The sequence below is a fragment of the Myxocyprinus asiaticus genome, chromosome 2 (assembly GCF_019703515.2).
Source record: "Myxocyprinus asiaticus isolate MX2 ecotype Aquarium Trade chromosome 2, UBuf_Myxa_2, whole genome shotgun sequence".
NCBI lineage: Eukaryota > Metazoa > Chordata > Actinopteri > Cypriniformes > Catostomidae > Myxocyprinus > Myxocyprinus asiaticus.
The window spans coordinates 15,307,035-15,327,021 of record NC_059345.1 but is presented as its reverse complement, the minus strand read 5'-3'; the positions used below and the strand labels follow the sequence as shown (position 1 = coordinate 15,327,021).

Sequence of the window (19,987 nt, the reverse complement as noted above, 5' to 3'; positions counted from 1 at the left end):
CACCATGTTTTTTGCTGACAAGTAGGGTACAACGGGGCTAAAGGCACAACTTAAGGAAATAAAAATAATTTTTTACAAAAAACAAAAAACAAAAAAAAAATAAAAAATATATATATATATATATTTAACATTGATGGAGAAGCATAATTGGTTGAAAGTAAATAATAACAGAAGGTTGGTTTGATTAAAATTATTATTATGTTTAATTATTATTTATTTATTTTTTTTTTTTTTGAGTAACAAATTAAGTTTATGCTCACTCAATATGATGGCATTTTATAACATCTCAAGTATTCTATAAACAAATTAATCTCCATTGTGATTGGATCAGTCAGTGTGAGCCCACTCTGAACATTTTTCAGATCAAATCTATTCGCCCCACTTAAGAAAAACAGTGTGTTTTTTGGGGGGGCTTTAGCCCTTTCACTTATTAGACAGTTATTAAAAACTTTTGATTTAATGACCTTGAACCAAAACTGAAAATGATAAATAATCTAATATTTTGTGTCAATTTTAGGGATTTTCATTAGCTACATAAATTTGGAACATTTATTATTATTATTATTAGTGAAGACCAGCTCCAATACTTATGATTGGATTTAAACGTCAAGTACGCACCATGAGTCCAAGACAAATTTCCCTTTGGGGACAATAAAGTGTATTTCATTTGCAGGAGTGTAAAAAGTACAGAGAAGTAGGAAGTTAAAGTATGGGTACTATGTCAAACGTTTACTTAATTAAGAGTCAAAGTAGCCAAAACATACTTGAGTAAAATATTATTTTTCCCCATATTTAATTTTAATAATTATTTACTGTAGTATTTAATAGATATTTAAAGAAAAATGATTGCCTTTTGCAATGGCCTGATGAGATCAATAAAATTTACTAAGTGTTACCTTCATTGTTAAACGTTTGTTTTAGCCACAACCAGTGGCGTAACTTGGATCTTACGGGCCCCAGTGCAAAAAACCTGTCGGTCCCCTTTTTGGGAGGTCTCAGTCATTTTTCATCGCCCGTCGGGCTCGTGGTAGTTTTTTATGGTTCCTTTTGATCTACCATCGCGGGCCCCCTCTCACCCTGGGCCCTAGGGCAGCTGCCCACCCTGCTCTCCCTGTAGTAACGTCCTTGGCCAGAACTCATTTTATAGCTGTGTGACACTTGAATAATTGATCACAGCTGTGTTCTCACTCATCAAGTTCACCTTCAGAGATGGTTCTAACATATTAAAAAATGCATTGCTTTCGGCAAAAGAGTTGTGGTGACTGAAGAGATGTCTTTTCACAAGGATGAATGACCTGCTAGGGCAAATAAGCCTGACAACTAACACTGACAACTAGCACTGGTCTCCCCTATATGTCAAAGCAAACTACTACCATCTGTTCCATGGTACCACCACAGTACTTTTGTAAGGGTCATATGCATGTGATAAATACATGATTGAACAGCACAAAGGCTAATTAGATTCCAGTTGTGGATGTGATGATTTGTAAAGTTTATTGTCATCTAGCACTGTTAGAGTTTATGTTGACATGAACCCCAGAATATTCAATGGTAAATATTTGTCATCCCTGCACAGGGTTGGGGAGTAACGGAATACATGTAACGGGATTACGTATTTAAAATACAAAATATAAGTAACTATTCCACTACAGTTACAATTTAAATCATTAGTAATTAGAATACAGTTACATTCAAAAAGTATTTTGATTACTGAAGAGATTACTTTGCATTTTATTGTCAATTGTTTAATTTAATATTTAGTCCTTTCAAATGGAAAACATTTATACATATAAATGATGCGATCCAAAGTGCATTTGAATAGCGGTGAAACACTTTCTATTATGTGTTACATTCATACGAGCAGACAGAGAAGTAAGTTTGGAGCAGAAGAAATAGAAATAAACCTTGTGTAAATTGTCAGCTTTATGCTAAGCTAAAATGCTATTTCTAGCCATTTTACATGCACACGTTACCAGGCACGATCATATTATTTTATCAATAATATTTCACATTAGATCATAATTTCTTTTTTCTAGTAAGACTTTTGATATTAGGGCAAAAATCATATTCTTGATAATAATTCTTGTATTGTTTTCCTGTAAAAAATATCTAAAAATCCTTAAAACAAGATCACTTTGATTTATCTTGTTTTAGAAACAACACTGCATAAGATATTTATGTTTTTCAGACAATGTAATTTTAACATGTGTATATTGTCTTACTGTACTGGCAGAGCTTTTATATTCAAAACAAGTAAAAAAAAAAAAAAACTACCAGTGCTGAAGAAGTAATCCAAAGTATTTAGAATATGTTACTGACCTTGAGTAATCTAACGGAATACGTTACAAATTACATTTTACAGCATGTATTCTGTAATCTGTAGTGGATTACATTTCAAAAGTAACCCTCCCAACCCTATCCCTGCATTACTTATGAAATCCTATTCAGTACCTGCTTAATTAAACAGTATAATTATTTTTGAAATTCTAACATCAAACATTTATAATCATGGCTGTTATGACTTTTTCAAAGTAGTTTATCTTTTTAATGACAGAGACAAAATCCCAGTTGTAACTTCTGCCTCTACTGTAAGCAACTATTGAGTAAACTGTTTATGTAATGTAATGTAAGTGCCATATTGATGTAAAAGTTCAAATGCTTATAAAATTAGGGTGCCAACACCATTTGAATAATGAATTTCCATGAATTTTCCAGTTTGTAATTACTGGATAAGTGATTACTGGATGTCATTATGCGTTTTCAGTGATCAGAAAACAATCGGATAGCACTTGACCACATTAAACACCAGATGTAAATGCACCGAAGACACATTGTGAACGGATTGTAATCGGATCATTGAAACCACATTTGGAGGTGTTCAGTGATTCTAACCACTTATGAAATGCATGTTTATGTCAGGTGCAAAGCAGGCCTAAAAGTGCAATTCAGTCAATTTCCAGATTGGCATATAGGTTAAAGCTGTTTGAAAAGTATAACTTGTTATGAAAAAAAAAAAAAAAAGGCATGATTTGTTTCTAGTCTAAAGTATTACATTTACATTTATATATTTAGCGAGTGCTTTTATCCAAAGCAAAATGAGGAAGGATACAACATAAGCGATTCATCTTAAGAAGGTAGTAGTACGAAAAGTGTTGCATTACAAAGTTTCAATTGCATTAGAAAAGTATTAGCCAAGACAGAGATTAGAGTGCACATTTTTATTTTTATAACTATTGCATGATCAAGGGCTCACAAAAAAAGTTGCATCCTTAACCATTTTTTGAAGACAGAGAGGGAGTCTGCTTCACGGACTGAGTTAGGAAGGTTGTTCCACCACAGAGGCAGATACGTGGATGTTTTGTTCAACTACATAAATTATGTCAGAGGTCCTGACTGGTGCGTGAAATTTTTTCATACTAGTGTTCACAAGGCGAGAATTGTGTTAAAGGGTTAGTTCACCCCAAAACTGAAAATCCTCTCATTGTTTACTCACCCTCATGCCTTCCTAGGTGTGTATGACTTTCTTTCTTCTTCAGAACACATTTGAAAAAAAAAAAAAAAAATCTAAGGACCAGTAGGTCCTTAAAATGCAAGTGGATGGTGATGCGACATTTGAAGCTCCAAAAATCACAGACAGTCATCATAAACGTCATCCATACAACTCCACTACTTAATATCTTCTAAAGTGAAACGATCACTTTGGGTGCGAAAAAGATCAATATTAAAGTACTTTTTAACTATAAATCATCGCTTCCAGTCAGCAGCAGTATGCGCGTGTGACGTAACCATGTTGACATGTTCACGCGAGAACAGACGCACGTGCGACAAACCTGGAAGAACGGCGCTGTTTACAACTTAGTAGTAGGAATGCTGTACAGAAGCTTAGCTGGATTTGCTTTAGATCTGTATTTGTATCTGTATATTTACTCAGAATGGTGTGTTTGTATAACAGAAGCGATTGTTTCACTTTAGAAGACATTAATTTAACCAGTGGAGTCGTATAGATGATGTTTATGCTGACTGTCTGTTCTTTTTGGAGCTTCAAAGATCTGATCACCATCCGCTTGCATTTTAAGGACCTACTGAGCCAAGATATTTTTCTTCAAATGTGTTCTGCTGAAGAAAGAAAGTCATACACATCTGAGATGGCATGAGGGTGAGTAAATGATGAGAAAATTTTAATGTTTTTTTTAATGCTTTTTCTTTCTACATGAGCCTGTAATGTAAATATTGAATTTATGTTTTTGAAAGAAAAGGGTTTGCAACTTGAAAGTGTTTACAGTTTTGTGAAATTAGTCTTTCTTTTAGATAAAGGTGTAGTTTAGGATATTTGGCTAATAGAATAGACTCTAGTATCTAAACAATGAACATATAAGAAAAATGGTAAAACTAAAAAAAATCCTTAACGATACATTTCACTACTGCACTCATAAAGAGCAATTTCTAGCCAATGAAATATTTTAAACCAGAGCATAACTAGTAATAATTATAATGATGAAAGAAATTTCTATGACATTTTGAGATATACATTTACATGTCACACAATTTTAATATTCCCTTAACATTTCTAGGTTTTCCATGATCATGCGATCCCTGAAAATGGTTAGAAACAGATGTTTCTAATGTAATGCCAATATTATGTTAAAATATAAGTTAAAACAATGATCGAGCACAAACCAGTGTCGTACTTAATAAATAAAAGTCAAGAGAAACATAAGTCAGTCTGAGATCTGTATAGTTTATTCTATTACAGGCAGGGCAGTGTAAGTGTGTGCATTTAAATACATTCTCATTATTGAAAGGTAAGACTGGCAGGTCAGTGACAGAGTTTTTTTTTTTTTTTTTTTTACTGATGGTTGAATCATTATATATTCTCTGAAGTCAACATATGGCCACAGTATCAGATTTTTCTTTCCTGAATAGAGTCATACTTTTTCTATTTATAATATATATATATATATATATATATATATATATATATATATATATATATATATATATATATATATGAGAATTCAGTACTATACATGATAGAGCTTTTTTTATTGATAAGTCCCATTGATTTTATCATTGATATATCTATTTTTTTAACACAACAACTGAAAACAAGAGTATTTACACTCATGTGAAAAAAACAGTGCTATACACAACCCTGTGAAAAAGTACAGCAGTCACAGCTTATAAAGTTATGAAGGCTTTAGCTTTAAATTAATGAATTTAGTAGAGTAGCAGTTACAGAAAAGTCATGAAAACATTTTTTTGCCACACTTTCACTCTGTACTGTACATTTATACATGGAAAAAAAAGAGAGCAAAACTCAAGAAGTGATAAATTTGTTTTTATGTCACATGCAGAACCTATAAGTTAAAACAAATTACTACATTCAATTAAAGTTTCAAAGTATGAAATTTGTGATATACAGCCTTTTAAACAATCAAAAGCAAACAAAATAAAATATTTTGCACTACATACATTTTTTACTTGCTTTGAAAGCTTTGTTGTGACAAACCGCTGTACTTTTACACATAACCCAAAAACACTTCATTCTGAAACTATATAAAAAGCAAGTCTAAGTTATGAAAATATTGAGATAAACCCCTATTTATTGTAATATAGCAACAACAGTAGAAATTATAAAAAAAAAGAATATATATATATGTATATATATATATATATATATATATATATATATATATATATATATATATATATATATGCAGATAAGAGGATCTCCTTAAAATCTCTCTTTGCTCATTTTGCTACTGATTGCACACCATATCCATACTGCATGAGATTAGACTTTTCTCGAAGAAAGTGTCTTGTACTGAGTAAAAGACATCCCAAATTCAGGCAAGCCATTTAAAGGGAGCATTTTGTGACTGATGCAAGCCTGTTACCATTCAATAACTCTTTCTGATGTAATTTTCATTTATGGGCAGTGGTTTGTAAAAATATAATAATAATTATCATTAAATATTTATTTAATAGAATTCAAACATTTTACTTTTATATAGTTGGCATTGTTTTGGCAATTGGTTGAAAATTTCATATAAAACTTGCATGCTTAAATTCAAGTGGATTTATGTAAATAAGAGATGACAAAAATTTGCAAAATGAAACATTTTACACGAGCATACAGTATTTTCTCATGCACATCAAGAGACAATCTTACCTCATAGATTTCCACCAACCATCAATGCCACCAACTACACATACTCAGCAGGACATTCCACACAATCTTCAATTAAAATATGAAAAAGTACAATCCCCAAAAAATGTATCTATGCTATTTATTATCCTTTGTCTGAGACATCTTCATCCCATTCTTCATTCTTAAAAGTCCTGAGAAAATGCTTGTTGTGTGCATCCCGCCACATAACTCCATTAAGTTAGTTTGTTAGTCTTCCCTTTTTGCCTTTCCCAGCCTTTCCCTTATAAGGAACTCTCAACCTTTGTGATAGCTTGGTGTTCTGTTGTGTAAATGTAAACATAACCATAATATTGAACTGAATATGAACGTAGGGTAATTTGTGCAAGCCTCTTTATATGATAGCAACATCTTTAGTGTTCAAAGCAGCAGCTCAGCACCTTGTGTGTTGCAGGACACTTTGTAATGGTGATGCACATGACACTATGCATTCAGCAAAGTCCAACAAGTACAAAATGAGGTCTTCTGTTTTTAATGAATCCTTAATGGTCCAGAAGTCTGGAAGTCTTGGACTGATCATGTTGCTACGCATGCAAGTTTCTAGAATCAGTTCCAAAGAGCAGGGAAAGTAGGTCCACTGAGCGTTGGGAATGGAAAACTTAGGGTAACTCTAGGGTAAAGTAAATTAGCTGACATTTAATATGTTAGGGAGCAATACACTGAGGTTCGACCGCAGGCCACTAGACCATAGAAGACAGTGCTGTTTCCTTGGGGTTGGGCATGGCAGCAGAAGTTCGTAGTGTAGAATGGTTGATAGGTATCGCTCCATCTGGAGGAGAAAGATCATTGAAATCTCCGGAGGAGGAGAGAGGGAAAGATGGAGAAAGAGAGATGCCAGAAGAGAGGTCGGCCGAGTCAGCAAAGGTGCGAGGGGGCTTGGGAACCAAATTGGGCTCTAGAGTGGCTCTGGCCATTAGCTGCCTGTCCTTGTCTGAGTTTTTCACTCGCTGGTCCTCAAGTTGTCCCTCAGTCTGACTGTAAGATCCCTGTCCAGACTCAGATTCCGCATCGGACAGCTCGAGAGGGGAAGAGCTGCTTCCATCGAGCCTAAAGAGAGAGTCTAGATATTGGGCGAACTCCAGGACCGCCTGGCTGGGGGTTCCATTGGACAATGGTGGAACTGGTTGAAGAGCCTGGGACCTTCCACTCTCAAGGTCCACTTTGACCTCTCCCTGTCTCTCTTCCATTTCAACCTCTCTATCATTGGCCATTTCGCTAAGCTTGCAGGATTCTTGACTATTATGAACAGCTGATTGCTGGCAAGCCGCAGGTGTTCCTGAAGATGGGCAGAAATTCATGCCTTGGCTGGCTGGCTGATCTTCAGTAGTTTGTCCAAGCGAAAGTGGAGAGAAGTGGCCACTATTGCATGAATTGACAGAGAGATAATGGGTGTCATTGGAAGGTACAGCCAGTTCCAGTGTAGGGCAGTACGGACCGGCCTCCCCCAGCTCATGGTCCACCGTGCCCTGGCTCAAGCTGTCTGCAGCGAGCAGCTCTGTGCGGGAGCTCAGTGAAGGATTCTCTTCTGGGATGGGGGCATCAAGAGGGAAAGGTAGACTCCCTAGACAGGGTGAGCCCCTCAGGGCGGCAGAGGACCGCCGAGAGTCCAAGCTATAGACAGATTCTGCATCAGAAAGGCTCTCCATGATGGCCAGGGGAGCTTTTCGCTCCCGCAGCTCAACGGCCAAGCGCTCACGAGCTCCGGTGAGCACCACAGGCACAGGAGGAGGGGGACACTCAGAGAAGCCATCCAGCGAGATCTCAGAGCGGGCACAAGAACTACAACAGGATAGGAGAGGAGGTGGGCACATGAGGAGGGTTGAAAAGAGGGGAATGTGGAGTAATAGAGACCAGAGAGACAGAGGAATGAGAAGGTGGATGACAAATAAAATGGAAGGAATTAAAGGTGTGTAACAGAAGAAAAACAAAAAGGGACAAAAATGCTCATAAAAATGAAAATGAAAATTCAACATAAAAAAAATTAAAAGATGACACATACAATGAAAGGGAAAATGTGTTCATAGAAAAAAATTATGACATAATAATAATAATAATAAAAGATGTCCAAAAACATATTTAACAATTAAAAAAATAAAAGGGGAATATGGGTAAGAAAGGGAAGAGGAGGAAAAATCAGAAAGAGGGGGAGAAAGGGAGGACTATGGTTAGGTGACACTAATGTAACTAATGTCTAGTCTGAGCTTTTCTACTGAACCAAAGAGGACGGGGTGGAAACACTATACTACAATACAGAGTACCTCTGCAGTTGGCATGAGTGAGAATGACAGGTAATTAAATAAAATGTCTAAACAAAAGCTAGTGTTCCAATTAACTGAGGTGATGCCTTTTTAAATGGTCTGAAATGTTTGTACAAACACACATACATCGATGCGCACAGAATAGCAGTTTGAAGTCAAACTCATTGGCATGCTCTCATTGCTCAGACTGTTTCAAATTCACATTGGCATGCTCTGATTGGCCCTTGCAGAACTCACCGGACACTACTGTTTCTGCGATGGTGTGTGGCAGGTGTGGGCTGTGGTGAACTAGAGGCACCGAGGAAGATTGTTTCTGGATTCAGGTCCACCTCCGTAGGACTAACCATAATCTTAGCAGCAGACAGTAAAGCTGTCTTCCCCTTATTATAGTTTTCCAAAACCTGCAGGATGCAGAATGAGAAAAAGAACCGGAAATATAATAGAGCTTTGTTTAAAATAAAAACCACTAAGAAGAATAAAATATCTAAGAGCAAAAAAAATAAAAAAATAAAAAAATAAATAATAATAATAAAAAAATAATAATCTGATATCAAGATGAAGTGATACAAAATCTTTTTACCTGAATACATTTTAATGAGGAAAAGTAAAATTTCAAGACATACAGTACGACTCATGCGCTAAATGTCTTCTGAATTCGTCATATGATATCTTTGTGTATAAAAAAACACAGAGGTATTCACTGATTATTTACTACTTTTATGGTGTTTCTTGCCCTTTTTGGAGCTTGATAGTGCCCCTTCACTATGTACTATCATTGTTTGGAAAATTCTCTTTTTGTGTCTCAAAGAACAAATTACAGCGCACAGGTTTGAAATGACATGAAGGTGAGAAAATAATAACAGAACTGACATTTTTGGGTGAACTACTTTTTCAGTTCAGATCCAAGCCATTAACTTTTTGTGGGAACCTAAGTGAAACTTAGCAATCAAGCATGATACAAATGTCATATTTTTATTTACTATGCACCAATATTCAGTTTACATATGTCTAATTATTAGCTTCAAACACAAATAAACAGTGGCATAAAATCAGCTGGGGTAACACTGTCCACCTGTATTATGTACATATGTAAAAACAAATCTTCCAGGACAGTCAACAAGAAAACAAGTTGAGCCAGTGGCAAAAAACATAGTAGTAAAGTAAAAAGTCAGTTACACAACCATAAGGTGACAATGCTTTTTTATTGATTAATGTGCATAAACATATTGATATGGATGGAGTTAGAGACAATATTCACAAAGATATCAGTAAACAGATGCAATGGTGTAGAACAAACAATGATGTATATGTAGCATGCAAAACAACTACTACAAATAACAATAAAATAATAATTAAACAACACACAAAACCCTTTACTTAAATCAGGGTTAGTCATGTTTTGCAGGTTTAGAGCATTAGTCAGTGATGAAGTCATACGAACAGCAGTATTTTGCTTTTTTTTTTTAACAAGCCTCAATTAATGTGAACTTATAAAACCAAGTACAGGATGTTAGACACAGAACCACTATAAAATCGAAGCGGAGTAACTGTTTAATATTTCCTGTAAGAATCAGTTGTAAATGAAAAAACAAGAACAAAAAACAAAACATTTTAAGTAAAGAGTGAATTGCATGTTAGGTCATTTTGGCACAAACCAGTAAGTGAGTACACATATTCCACATTTTCAGAATCCATTCAATCGCTTTGTGTCAGTAACACACCAAAATGCGTGTTATTCGCTGAAAATCCTGCCCTCCGGCATAGCTCTAAAATGTTATTTGCACTTCTGTGTTTTCAAACTGGCCATGTGAAGATGCATCCTGCCAGGTCAGTGATATCAAACGCAACTGGTTCTTGTTTGTCTCATAACCAATCGCAACATGCAAAGTTTGAATATGTGAAAGTGCAAATGAGATCCTATAGTGGAGGGGAACATTTTCAGTCAATAATGACTTAAAATAACATCTGTTCCTCACGCAAAGCTATCGTTCTGCTTCAGAAAACTTGGAGGATAACATATGAATCGTATAAACCAAGTTTTATGGTGCTTTTTGTCCTTTTTGGAGCTTGACAGACCCTGGTTACTTGGCCACAAATTTCTGCTTTCGTGTTCGATGGAAGAAAGGAAGTCATACAGGTTTGAAACTACATAAGGATAAATGACTCAAAATTGACCCTTTTGGCTGAACCATTCCTCTGTCTGAGGTTTGCACCACTATCTTTTACCCCAGCACCACAAGCATTAAAAGAAAACCAACAAGCTAGGTGAACACAGCTGCCCAAAACAAGAGCTGCCACAGTGGTTAATCCATCTCCTCTAGCCCGAAAGAACACAAGAGATAATAAGTGTAAGAACAGCTCTTTTCTGAACCATAGAGATGATAAACTCAAGACATATGTACAGGGAGAGAGGCTGAGAAGAAGATCCTGCAGCAAACAGCTGAAGCTATAAACCAGACAGGAAAAACTGGGTAGGGAGACCATGTAGAGCAATACACCAGCAGAAAGAAAGAGGGTAACACCGAAACAACCAAAACTCGAGCTGGTGGATGTTTCTAGTAGTGAAGAACATAGATTGTTAGCTGCAAAGGAAGAAGGCACATGTGTTAGGTTGTACATTGCGTAACACATACAGTAACTGTGAGAGCATTTTCAGATGTTTGACAAATAACATGTGACACTAGAAGACCTAAACGAATTGTTGCGAGTTAAAACCACAGAGGTCTCTTCTGATGAGGCGGTAGAGGAACTCAAACCCAAACCAGTCTGGGAATGGTCTGACGACCGAGGGGTTAAAGATATGTTATCAAAGACTGGGGGTTTTAGAGAAAGGTTCTCTGTCGAGAGTTGGGCTGATGTGCCTTCAGCCATTAGCCCAGGTGAGGGGCTTTCTGAAGGAGTTGGGCTGAGGTTTAACAGCAACTCTGAGGAAGAAGGGTAATCAGATGTTTTTGGGGACGGAGATCTACTTTTATAGGAGGGGGCTGAAGAATTTAACTTCACAACTTGAGAGGGGGTCTCAGGGGGTGTATTATATGTCAAAGGGGAAGGTGGAATAGATGCATCGGAGGAATAATCTGACATTTTGGAATATGAAGAGCCATTAAAGGGGGTGGAATATGGTGAGACAGTTGAGTCTTTCACAGATGAGGGGGTTTCTAATGCTGGCAAGTTTGAGGGTTCGACCAACTTTGTAGAAGACAATGTAAGGCTCGATTGGGCATCGTTTTTTGGTTCTATTGATTTTGAGATTTTGCATGCAAGTGTTGGTGAATCAGGACGAGATGGACCTGACTGATGCACTGAAGTGTTTTCTGAATGTTGAAGGATACAGCAAGTGTCTCCTGGCCAATCAGAGAGTATTGTATCTGACCCAAAAGGAGATGTATCTTCAGAAACAGACATTGTAGGTGATGCAATTGGAGTGGGAGTTCCTGTGATAAAGTTTGGAGTGTTTGATGTCTCAATAACACTGTTTGAAGTCGGGATTGACAGATTGACTGTGTTATTAGGTGGCAAACTGTTCTCTTGAGTGTCTGAAGACTGCGGTTGGAAAGAATGCATTTCATTGTGAGTTAGAGGAACAGAGCATGTTTCTGGAACCACAAAACATTCATCTGGAACAAGAGGTGTAAGAGGGGAGTGTGGAAGTGTGTTAGGGACAGAAAAACACACTCGGGTGCTAGTTCTCTGGCTTCCAACCTGAGCAGAAATCAGTTCTGAAATGAAAAATGGGGCTTCCAGCACCTGTAAAGACAAACCAACACATTACCAGACCATGGACATATGAACATACTTTCAAAATAAAATAAAAACGTGATGGGTACAACAGCACAGCTTAAAAGCAAAAAGCAGTCATTTGATTTGCTATGGTATTGTGGGTGGTTGTGCAAATTCTTGCATTATTATGGGGTTACATACAGTAGTTACCTTCAGATGTTTGTGCCATTCAACCGTATGTGTTATTATTCAGGTAGCTAGCTATAAACATGTCAACAGTTTAAAGGGATAGTTCACCCAAAAATGAAAATTATCTAATCATTTATTCACTCTCATACCATCCCAGATGTGTATGACTTTCTTCTGCAGGAAACAAACAAAGATTTTTTAGAAGAATATCTCAGCTCTGTAGATCCATACAATGCAAGTGAATGGTGACCAGACCTTTCAAGCTCCAAAAATCACATAAAAGCAGCATAAAGTGCAGCATAAATGGATTTAGTGGTTAAATACATATCTTCAGAAGCGACATGATAGGCGTGGGTGAGAAACAGATCAATATTCAAGTCCTTTTTTACTATAAATCTCCACATTCAATTTTTGAAAGTGAAAGTGGAGATTTATAGTAAAAAAGGACTGAAATATTGATTTGTTTCTCACCCAATGTGATTGCATCGCTTCAGAAGACATATTACACCACTGGAGTCGTATGGATTACTTTTATGCTGCGTTTATGTGATTTTTGGAGCTTGAAAGGTCTGGTCACCATTCACTTGCATTGAAAGTACCTACGGAGTTGAAATATTTTTCTAAAAATCTTTGTGTTCAGCAGAAGAAAAAAAGTCACAAGCTTTTGAAAAAGTAGAATTTGTTTTTTCAATTTTGGGTGAACTATCCCTTTAACTAACTTTAACTAACTTGCTCAGCAAGATTCTCTTACACTGTTGCTACACCATGACAGCAGTTGAACTGAAAGAGAAAACTGGCCATGAAGGAACAGTTTGCACTAATTCTCACTATAGTGCCCCTTGTGCCATCACTGAGAATGCAATGTGCGATGCGTTATGAGTTGCGGTATGACATTTCAGAACGCAATAATGCACAAAATCAAGCTGGGATGGTTAAGTGTTTGCGTAGAGTACGTTTCATGCCTAAAAGTGATGCTTGCCTTACCAGTCGCCACTAATTATGTATTATGTCCAGCAAAAACATGTAAAACACATTGTGGCCAACAATCTAGATGCAAAGGGTCATAACCGACAGTGCAAGAGACCTGCAACACAGATATGCCCACAGTCCACTGCAGCCCGCAGGATTTAAAAGCAACTGATTATCGACCCAGACATCATGAACCCAAAGCCACTGCAATAACTATGGCAGACCTGGGCACACCAGAAGATCTCGGTACTTGTGTTAATGTGGGAAGAAGGGGGTGGGTGATGCAGTTCAAACAAATCTCTATATTTTCCAGCCTTTTCAGGGTATTTGAAATACAGTATATGTATCTCAATATTTATGTATTTGTTCCAAAAAGGCTTAGAAGTATAATTTTTGAAATCTTTTTTAATAAGAAAACATAATTTTACCAAACAGTCATTCATAAAAGTGACGGTTTGAACTGATTTATGGAAATGATTAGAAATAACCAACTCTTAAGCCAATTTTGCTACATAAGTTTTAGAGATGCTATTAAAATGTCCCCATCTTAATACTATCATAGTCACAAGCTGTGAGACAAAAAGGATCACAAAACTAATCTAATGATGGTGTCTTAGGAAGTTTACTGGCCAAAATTGCAATAATTAATGATGTTGCCTGAATTTATATCACATACCAAATTATTGAAAATTTATCATGAATATTTGATACATCACCCAGCCCTTGTGGGAAGTTTACTATTGTTCTTAAGATTTCAATTAGATAGATGTTGGGCCTAATGTTACCCAGATTTGCCCAATCACTGATTTTGCATTTGGCAAGAGCTGGCCTGCAAAGCATGCACACAAAAACAAACACACACACCTTGTTGAGGCCATCCATCACCACATGGGGCATGTGTTCATTCAGCATGGCTGGAGAAATGATGACCTCATCAAAGGCCTTGTTGTCCCCCCACAGTGCAGAATAAGTGGGCTCCTCCTGACCACAACTACAAAGAGAGAGAGAGAGAGAGAGAGAGAGATGGTAAGAGATTTTCAGATTTACAGTAACTTCATGGAGACTCTCCCAAAACATAACACATTCAGTGTTCTGATAATGACATTGAATTTATTATTGGTAATAAACTCAAATATCCTATTAGGGGGCCTGGGTAGCTCAGTGTGTATTGACGCTGACTACTACCCCTGGAGTCGTGAGTTCGAATCCAGGTTGTGCTGAGTGACTCCAGCCAAGTCTCCTAAGCAACCAAATTGGCCCGGTTGCTAGGGAGGGTAGAGTCACATGGGGTAACCTCCTCGTGGTCGCAATTAGAGGTTCTCGCTCTCAATGGGGTGTGTGCTAAGTTGTGCGTGGATCACGGAGAGTCGCATGAGCCTCCACATGCGGAGTCTCCGCGGTGTCATCCACAGCGAGCCACATGATAAGATGCATGGATTGACGGTCTCAGAAGCAGAGGCAACTGAGACTTGTCCTCCACCACCCGGATTGAGGTGAGTAACCGCACCACCATGAGGACCTACTAAGTAGTGGGAATTGGGCATTCCAAATTGGGAGAAAAGGGGATAAAAATAAAAATAAATAAATAAATAAATAATACAAAAAATCCTATTAGGGCTGCATGACAAATACTGTGATGACTGTTAATTGAACTGCAATTTATGAAAAACAAAACAAACAAATAAAATCTTTAAGGGTGTTTGAGTCCTCTTTAAAAGAACCAAATTCAGCAGTCTCTCTTTTTGGGCCAATTTTGTTGACAGGGCTTCAGTCCATTTTCCATTTTTCATTCACAATTTTTTTGGAACCAAGTCAACAAATATAAAAGTACTGCAATATAATAATGAATTATTACTACACTGTCTATTGGAATTTTCAGGGAAGTAATTAAGGCAGCACAATTTAGTTAAACGTTAGGATTATTTTTGACAAATCTTGAAATTGCGATTTAAACTGTGATATAATAAACATTTATATCAAATTAACATCTCATATTGCTGCCAATTAGATATCAAGGATAAAAAAAATAAACAGAGAGGAAACAGCAGCTCTCACGTTGAATAGTGTGTGCAAAAAATACAAACAAAACTTTGTATCCATTCTAGGTTATATTTTGTCCATTTTATGCTTTGCTCCCAACAGAAAGTTACTCTTTAAGAGTGTTCACACTTAAAGGGGTCATGTCATGAGGAATCAAATTTTTCTTGATATTTTGACATGTAAGATGTCATTCTACTATAAAAACATACTGTAAATTTCAGAACTCAAAACTTAATCCCCAATGCAATAAAAGCATTTATTAAAACCAAGCTGCAAAAACGCCTCGTTCTCTACTTCTGCAACAACCCTATGTCACTAGGAGTACATTAATTCATGACCACCTCTATAGCTCAAACACATCAACACCTACTGTTACATAAACACACTCTTGGTCCCGCCCACCTGCGCTTCAGTTCGTAAACTGAAAGTGAAGGACAAACAAGGCCTACTGTGGCCTCACTATTCCTGAACACCAAAGGGGACCCATCTGGACTACTTTGGATTATTTTTATATATTCATGCTCTAGACCAGTGGTTCTCAACCCTGTTCCTGGAGGCCCCCCCAACACAGTTTGTATATCTCCCTTTTCTGACAAACCCAGTTCAGGTCTTGGAGTCTCCACTAACGAGCTGATGAGTTGAATCAGGTGTGTTTGATTAGGGAGATATCCAAAATGTGTAGTTTTGGGGGGCCTCCAAGAATAGGGTTGAGAACCACTGCTCTAGACAGACATCTTTGACCGCTTGATACATATCTCGGGCCACTTTAAAAAGACGCGGTGTCAAGTTACAACTTTGAAGAGGAGAATCCACTCTGTCATTCAGCTGCTGCCTCTTGCTGTTTTGAGCACAAACGTGTCATGTGGATGTGTCATCGTATTTCAGTGTGGATTGCATGTTTTTTTTTTTTGGCTCATATCAGTGTGGATTGCTTGTGAACCATTCATAATACGATTCAAGCTTTGCAAAGCAACTATTATTGAAGGATGGGGCAGTTAAAAACACTATTGGACCCGATGCAAACAGTAAGTAAACAGTTCCATTCATGAATATGTCAAATGTCATGACTGTTTTAAAGTTTATGGTGCTAAGTGTTAACAGTTGTGCTTGAGTGAACAGTTTAATATATTCTGATGCAATGTGTTGGATGTGCATTATGTGTGAACCCTGAAATGTAATCTTATAATATAGTGGGGTTGTTCATTCTTTTCTGACTGAGTTTCAAATATGGCTGATTTTGAGGAGCTGCACAGTGTTAACCAATCATAAAAGTGGGCGTTTCTATTTAAGTTTTAAGGAGGCGCTTAGACCAAAACTGAGAGTTTCAGTCAGAGGGGCAGAGACAGGGTGGAAAATGATCATATATTACTAAATAGTGACTGTTTTAGTGCAAAAAAAACCTTACCATTATCAGTGGACCTCAGAGAAGATAATACAACTATATATATATATATATATATATATATATATATATATATATATATATATATATATATATAAAGAGCATTTCTTGATCCATTTAGGTCCTTTTAACAAGAACTAAACACAGACCTATGTGAACCAAAAGTTAATTGAATGAAAAAGAATCCAGTTCTCTTTGCACACATTTCGTGAGTAAATGAAAGAATCAGGAGGTGGTACCAAAAATAAAAGGAAGCACCACAACGTAAATGAATAGCTCATGTTTATTACAGGGTTCTCATACCTTTTGAACAATGAACTTCCATGGTTTTTCCATGACTTTTCCAGTAGTTTGTTATTACTGGATGGGGATTATTATGTTTCTTTACTCACCATGTCTCAGGCGGGTGGTTGTGCACCACATGGATGACACGTCCGGGAGGATACAGCGGGGTGGAGGCGGACAGGGCGATGCTCAGATCACTGGGGTGCAGCCACAGGCGAGAGTTAGAGGGAGTCACGCCCTCAGATAGAGGGGGCCCGTCATCCAGGGGCAGCTCTGATTTAGGGATGCACTTTGTACCGCCAGCAATGATTCGCCACTAATGGAAACAGAGAGAGAAAGATGTGGGTTGCACCCACTTGTTGTAAATCTCATGACTTCAGGCTGCACTAGTTTTGTACATGAAAGAATTCCTCTGTACACAAACTGTGCCAAGTATAACTGTGTCAGTAGCTTTGAATAGTAACCTGTGATAGCCAAATATTTAACATTACGTAAAAGTGAAAGTATAGTAAAACTAGAGCATGTTATAAGCAAACTGCATTGGCGCTGGCACACTGGAGATGGTCTGAGTTCCTATGGTAAGTCGTTCACAAGGTGTAAATCCCGGCCGACTAGTCGACTATTAAAAATGAATAGTCACACAAGCCCTAATATCCTGTGGAGGGAATTGCAGAAATTAAACACCCATTATGGGGCTTGAACCCACGACCCTGAGATTAAGGGTCTAGTGCTCTGCCAGATGAGCTAGAATAGATGTTTGTAAAGAAGAACTCTGTTTGCATTGCAATAAGATTACTTTTCAATGCAAAAGTCACTTTTCCCACAGCTATTTCTCATACTTATAATTAGTAACATAATTTAAATTTCTCTTTATCCTCCCAGTGGAAAAGCACACGAGAAATAAATGCCAAATATAACGAGGGCAGATTATTACTGGAACAATTCAATAATAAATGCTACTGTGCTACCATCTTTTTTTGAAGGACTTATTAAAATTGTTATCTCTCTGGAATACTTTATTATCCCTTTAAGCAATGAAGGTGTTTATAAAGATTTACAGTTTCAGTGGCATGCCTAAAATTAAAGGCTTGCAACTCTACAAAAAACTCAAAGAGGGTCAATTGTTTGGTAGCATTTTAAAGAAAACTTTTAAAATGTTATAATGATATAGATTATGATAAATTATGAGACTCTCAACCTAAGAATCTGCTGAAAAATAAAAAATAAAACATTTTTTCTTTTTTTTCTGATTTGAAATGGTTATATCTCAGTGTAAATAAGGTAGCTCGGAAAAACTGCTTGTTTTGTTCCCAATCATGTCACCTGTGAAATTTTGTGTTGATACGACAAAGCAATCAAAAAAGTTATAGCTTTACACAATAATTTATCCTAGTGTCCAAAAACATCTACAAGTATCCAAAAGTCTCTCTAAACAAATAAAACATAATGATTGTACATAAGAAGTAATTGCACATGCAAATACAACAATGACTAAACGTATTAGGATCTTTATTTCCAAAGCATGCAGGCATGAGTAACAAGATCTCATTCAGTTCCATTCTGTGTCATTTGAGCCATCATTGATTCTGTGTCATGTACTTGGCTTCATCTCCTGGTGGCAATATGTAATTAGAGTAAATGATCCTCTCTGCCCATATTTTGATGACTTCCACCTCTGGTTGCAACGATCTGAATCCTACTGGACCCTTTTCACAGACTGTGATGACGTGCTTCTGCCTCATTTAGCAGCGTAAATCTAGCAAACTTTTTTATATTTGCAATTTCTTAATTACTAAGTGTACATTTATAACATTATACTTTGTATTATATTACCCTGGAATTAATTTGAAAAAGCGAGTTACCACAGATGCAATGAGGATTCTAATACAGCTGCTGAGAGACTGACCATAAATTTGCCTTCTTCTTAAAGGGTTATGTACAGTCAGTTAATAATGACCGGTTGACTGTACATTGTCTCTTACATATTGTGTACAAACATACGAGTGAGAGAGTAGGGAAAAAAAGAAAATTCTAAGTAAGTTATGAGACACTGAAAGGTAAACATCACATTATGTCTCTTGTCCTAGCGTTTAGTGCTGTTTCATTAGAATTTAATTACATATCTTCAAATGAATTGGAATACAGTGATTTTACCAGAGTAATGGGTTGCTGTTGGTCACTGTTTCATAAATTCACTGTTGCTTTTATAAAACAGCAGCAAAATAAAAATTATAAGTCACTAATGTTAAAAAAAAACAATCTTATTATCATCATCAATAATGATATCAGTATAAAGAATTCCTACACCAAATAATATAGTTAATTAACCTAACAGTAGGCTGGTGCATAAATATAGAATTTGATTGATGTGCGATCACACATCTATTTTTCAATGGCTTCAAATCTGGCTCATCCAATAAGAACCAGAACTATCAATTTTATAAAGTACATGTAACAGCTACAGAGCTGTTGTTGATGCTAATAGTGCCATGTGGATACATGGAATACGTAATGAACTAATTAAAACAGCTCACCTTTGGTTTATCACTCTTCTGTAGGACTTCAAGTAGGTGACGACGGAAGCCTTCAAGTTGAGAGAGGCCAATCCTGAATGAACATGGCAAAACACAACATAAACATCCACCTGCTTATACTTATACACATATGCAAACATGGTCAAAGACTCATTTACCTGGGGACCAAATCTTTTCCCAGCACAACTGAGGTGATGAAGTCTTTGGAGTACTCCATTGCATCCTCACTGTGAATCAAACAGACTTGTGTTTAACATGGCTCTTTAAAGGAATATTCCGGGTTCAATACAAGTTAAATTCAATCGACAGCATTTGTGGCATAATGTTGATTACCACAAAAACAAATTAGACTTGTCCCTCCTTTTCTTGAAAAAATCTAAGT

The 19,987-nt window shown here is 36.7% G+C and overlaps 2 protein-coding genes across 7 annotated transcripts in view; one reads left to right on the top strand and one right to left on the bottom strand.

The window, feature by feature from the left end:
• Positions 1-19,987, top strand: part of sdhaf2 (succinate dehydrogenase complex assembly factor 2) — a 487,549-nt gene that overhangs the window by 383,753 nt on the left and 83,809 nt on the right. The window lies entirely within an intron of this gene.
• Positions 4,719-19,987, bottom strand: part of LOC127450771 (diacylglycerol lipase-alpha-like) — a 61,517-nt gene continuing 46,248 nt past the window's right edge. For 4 of the 5 annotated variants that reach the window (XM_051715125.1, XM_051715142.1, XM_051715133.1 and 1 more), the window contains 6 exons: positions 19,764-19,832; positions 19,606-19,678; positions 17,179-17,387; positions 14,209-14,335; positions 8,704-8,867; positions 4,719-7,987 (listed from right to left, as the gene is read on the bottom strand). In XM_051715125.1, the coding sequence (XP_051571085.1) occupies positions 6,889-7,987; positions 8,704-8,867; positions 14,209-14,335; positions 17,179-17,387; positions 19,606-19,678; positions 19,764-19,832 (1,741 nt within the window). In that variant the 3' untranslated portion in view covers positions 4,719-6,888. Of the gene's footprint in view, positions 7,988-8,703; positions 8,868-9,649; positions 12,214-14,208; positions 14,336-17,178; positions 17,388-19,605; positions 19,679-19,763; positions 19,833-19,987 lie in introns of those variants that run through there. The other variant, XM_051715151.1, reaches the window with a different exon arrangement.